The sequence below is a fragment of the Lolium rigidum genome, chromosome 6 (genome assembly GCF_022539505.1).
Source record: "Lolium rigidum isolate FL_2022 chromosome 6, APGP_CSIRO_Lrig_0.1, whole genome shotgun sequence".
NCBI lineage: Eukaryota > Viridiplantae > Streptophyta > Magnoliopsida > Poales > Poaceae > Lolium > Lolium rigidum.
The window spans coordinates 94,293,166-94,297,891 of record NC_061513.1 but is presented as its reverse complement, the minus strand read 5'-3'; the positions used below and the strand labels follow the sequence as shown (position 1 = coordinate 94,297,891).

At 46.3% G+C, this 4,726-nt stretch overlaps 1 protein-coding gene across 1 annotated transcript; it reads left to right on the top strand.

Annotated features, from left to right (window-relative positions):
• The first annotated feature begins 342 nt into the window (after nucleotides 1–342).
• On the top strand, nucleotides 343–2,417 carry LOC124667630 (transcription factor WRKY45-1-like). The gene is made up of 3 exons (XM_047204897.1): nucleotides 343–768; nucleotides 864–953; nucleotides 1,719–2,417. Exons 1-3 carry the CDS (start codon nucleotides 428–430, stop codon nucleotides 2,209–2,211), a joined length of 924 nt encoding a protein of 307 aa, XP_047060853.1. The 5' UTR covers nucleotides 343–427; the 3' UTR covers nucleotides 2,212–2,417.
• The last annotated feature ends 2,309 nt before the right edge of the window (nucleotides 2,418–4,726 follow it).

Sequence of the window (4,726 nt, the reverse complement as noted above, 5' to 3'; positions counted from 1 at the left end):
AAGGATACGCTTGCAGGAAACAAAGATCACCTTTTTGTGGTTTTCTTGCGAATAAAGGAGAAGCCACCTTCGCCGTTTCTGTTTGTATTTGCAAATGTCCCTTTGAACATAGTTTTTTTTTTTTTGAGAGGCAGTTAGGAGTATTTAAGAACGACTTGCTGTAGTAGGGTGATCACCAAAGTCCGCCAGACCGCGTAAAAGCGTCCTCCTCGGGTTACTAGTAACACTTGCAACCTCAACCTGGACGGAGCTGCGCAACTGCCACGACGCTTCCTCCGTCCCCGTCCTCCTTATAAGGACGCCGCTACTCTCCGTGCTCTACTTCCGCCCACCCCCACCCCCGCCACCAAAACTGCCTTGCAACTCGCACCAACGAACTCACAATCTTAAATACGTGCTCTGGCAGCTAGCTCGCGAGGCGGCAACCATGCAGACGCAGTCCCGTCTCATCTTGAACTCTGACGGCGGCGCCGCCACTGGCTTCGGCTCGGCCGCGGTCGACGAGCAGTTCTACGAGGCGGTGGTGAGGGAGCTGACGCGTGGGCAGGAGCTGACGGCGCAGCTCCAGGCGGAAGCGCTGCGGGCGCTGCGCGGGCAGGGCCAGGCAGAGGCCGCCGCCACTTTCATTCTGCAGGAGGTGTCCCGCGCCTTCACCGGCTGCATCTCCAGCATGGCCGGCTCTGCCCCGGCCGCCGCCGGGTCACCCCAGGCGACCGTTGCCGTTGCCGCGGGCGCGCGCCGGTCTAGGGATGACGGCGCGCCAAGAAGGTGAGTCGTCCAGCAACGGCATGCCTTATGTCGAAGGAACATGTCGATGGATTATGTGTGGATCTAATTTGTGGTGTGCATTGTTTCTTTATCAGAAGCATCCTGACACCCTCGCCGGACTCCGACGACGGGTACCACTGGAGGAAGTACGGCCAGAAGAGGATCATGAGGACAAGCTTCCCAAGGTTAGCTAATCAGTAATGGATTATGTGGTTCATAGTCTATCTTATTCTTATCTCAACAGTTAACTAATGGACTAGTGATTAAGTTGACATGTCGTTGTAAGAAGGGACATATGATTTAGTACCAGCTACGCGTAATGTTTAGATCGTGGCAATTATAGAGTCAGCGCATAGGGGATATAAACAGAAAAAACGTGGGGCATATGATTGAGTATTCGGATTCTTGGATGCTATCCTGAGATGGGGAAGGTGCAAAAGGACAAACACAAATTGTTGCGCGCGCTTGACACGCAACAACCTTGCCTACCTCCAAAAAGATTCTTGATAAGCAGCCGATCGAGCTGATCCCCACTTCACCCACACGTTTGAAAGCATCATCGCCAAACTGAAATTGTGTCCGTTAATTCGAGGGGGAAACAAAGTTAAAGCCAGTTTTGATGTTGACGCATGTTTCCTTTTTCAGGTTAAGAGAATGCTTCTTCTTATCTCGCCAAAAAATAATGTTTTGTTGACAAGCCTTTTTGTGCCAGACAGTTACGTTTCGTGGCGCGCGGGATTCTCGTGCGTGTACTGTCTACCACGGTGAACGTCACTAGGAGACTAATTTGCCATTAGTAATTTAGTCATTACGTCATTAGCCACGAGTTAATCAATTTGACGCGATGTCAGCAAAGACAGCTAGTTAGCCGCCATGTGCTTAGATCAGATCACCCACATGTGTGTTGGATAGGCGAACTGTATTTCTTACGCCCACTTGTGTACACCCAGGTGCTACTTCCGATGCTGCTACCACCGCGAGCGCAGCTGCCCGGCGACGAAGCAGGTACAGGAGCAGCACAGCAGCAACGGCGGCCCCAGGACGTTCCTCGTCATCTACGTCCACGAGCACACGTGCCACCTCACGGCGCCGGCCGCCGCGGAGCCTGAGGCGGCCGCACGTAGCCCCACGGATATGATCGACTTCTCCGCCGGCGCCGGGTTCTCGCGGCAGCAGCAGGGCGGCGTCGTGCAGCTGAGCAAGGAGGAGCTCGAGCAGCAGGCGCTCGTCTCGTCCCTCACCTGCGTGCTGCAGGGGAGCCACCAGCTCTACTCCGGCGGCGAATCGCCGGAAGAATGGTCGTCGCAGGGACGCGCCGGCACCCAAGATGCTGCTTCGATCGAGACGTCGACTGAGCTCGATGTCATGGACTACGATGTGACGGGCACGCTGTATTTGGGTGCATCCTCAGCGTATTCGTATGGCGGAGGTGACGATGCATGACATGCCGCTTTGAGGGGCGCGTGATCGATCATGTCGATCGATAGTACTAGTACTATGTAGATCGAGGTTTCAGAGTCTACAGCATCGGTTTTATCGTGTGTGTTTACGATGATGACAACACAGCCAGTCAGCCTACTTATATTATCTGCTAGGTTCGATATGATGTACGTGTGCGTACGGGCAATATATATACAGCTCACTCCCTATATATTTGTATTGTAAGATTTTTCCAATCTATGCAACTAAATTTTACTGCTTGCGTTTCTCAAGTCAAATTTGATCAGGCTGTGAAGCGTCCAAGCTGATTTCCCGAATTTTGTTTTTCTTTCCTCTTAGTTACTCTTTCATTCATTTATGTTCTATGTATTCTCATTCTATCGAATGGGTCTTTGCTCCCTAGTCCCTACTGCACGCAATAAACACCTGTAGTATTGGTGCTTCTTTGATTCGATCGTAGGAAAACATAGGGCATTTCAATCCTACATAATTCTATATATATATGGACCAAAATTTGTTTGATTCTACCACAGAAGAAACAAATGATACTTAGAAAGCAGTTTAAGTGGATGCTACATTTCCTATAAAATATATATAAAAAAAATTTGTAGGAAAATTCCACATGAGATCGATTCCATCCTACAAATCAAACAACCATTCAAGGTCAAAAAAACACTCAAAGAAATTAAATCCTCCAACATTCCTATGAAAATGCTTTGAATCAAACATGCCACCATTAGAGTAACACACCCAATAGGTAGTTTTTTTCCTTCCCCCCCCCCCCCCACCTTCTTACGTAGAATTTAAGCTTTTCTTTAGGCATTTTTATATTCTATAAATTCCATTCTTAGTTTGTCTTGCTTAAGAAAACTACCAAAAAATATAATAGAACAAGAAAGAACATATTTTGCTGACGCGGATAAAAAATGCAATAGACTTCGACAAAAAATACAACTAAGGGTACCACAAAAGTGAAGTAGATACCACCCAATATCTAGTCATTTTTCGACAGAAATGTAGTAGACTTGGTCTAAAAGAAAATAACACTCCAAAATGGAGAATTTGATGTACCTGCAGATGCAATTCATGGAAAGTGCGTGAGCTTGCACGCTGCAGAGAAATCGGTCATCGCCCGTGCAAAATAGCATCCTATTTAGATGTGGCACTATCATCGCCCAAATCCAAATACACCATTTTCCCCATCGAGCTCCTCCACCCTTCGAAATCCATGGATAGGTGTAAGGGTATTATTCCATTACATGTGTTTTTGGCAACGAATGACAATTTCTATGGCCTAATGCTTTCTTTGAGTTTATATGAAATAATATTTCTTAGGTACCGATTGTAGTCCATGTGTTGGATTCAATATTGGATGTGATGAAGGTAAAGATATACCTTGAGTATTGATATTAAGATCATCGATTTGAAGAGGTAAATATAATATGATCACAAAGAAGAAATAAAGAAGGAGCTTGATGGCGTGTAAGACACACGTCCGTTGGGAACCCCAAGAGGAAGGTGTGATGCGTACAACAGCAAGTTTTCCCTCAGAAAGAAACCAAGGTTATCGAACCAGTAGGAGCCAAGAAGCACGTTGAAGGTTGTTGGTGGAGGAGTGTAGTGCGGCGCAACACCAGGGATTCCGGCGCCAACGTGGAACCTGCACAACACAATCACAGAACTTTGCCCCAACGTAACAGTGAGGTTGTCAATCTCACCGGCTTGTTGTAAACAAAGGATTAGATGTATAGTGTGGATGATGATGTTTGTTTGCGAAGAACAGTAAAGAACAATTGCAGTAGATTGTATTTCAGATGTAAAGAATAGGACCGGGGTCCACAGTTCACTAGTGGTGTCTCTCCCATAAGATAGCAGATGTTGGGTGAACAAATTACAGTTGGGCAATTGACAAATAGAGAAGGTATAACAATGCACATACATATATCATGATGAGTACTATGAGATTTAATCAGGGCATTACGACAAAGTACATAGACCGCTATCCAAGCATGCATCTATGCCTAAAAAGTCCACCTTCAGGTTATCATCCGAACCCCTTCCAGTATTAAGTTGTAAACAACGGACAATTGCATTAAGTATGGTGCGTAATGTAATCAACACAAATATCCTTAGACAAAGCATCGATGTTTTATCCCTAGTAGCAACAGCACATCCACAACCTTAGAACTTTCTCGTCATTGTCCCAGCATTTAATGGAGGCATGAACCCACTATCGAGCATAAATACTCCCTCTTGGAGTCACAAGTATCAACTTGGTCGAGCCTCTACTAGCAACGGAGAGCATGCAAGAACATAAATAACATATATGATAGATTGATAATCAATTTGACATAGTATTCAATATTCATCGGATCCCAACAAACACAACATGTAGGATTACAAATAGATGATCTTGATCATGATAGGCAGCTCACAAGATCTAACATGATAGCACAATGAGGAGAAGACAACCATCTAGCTACTGCTATGGACCCATAGTCCAGGGGTGGACTACTCA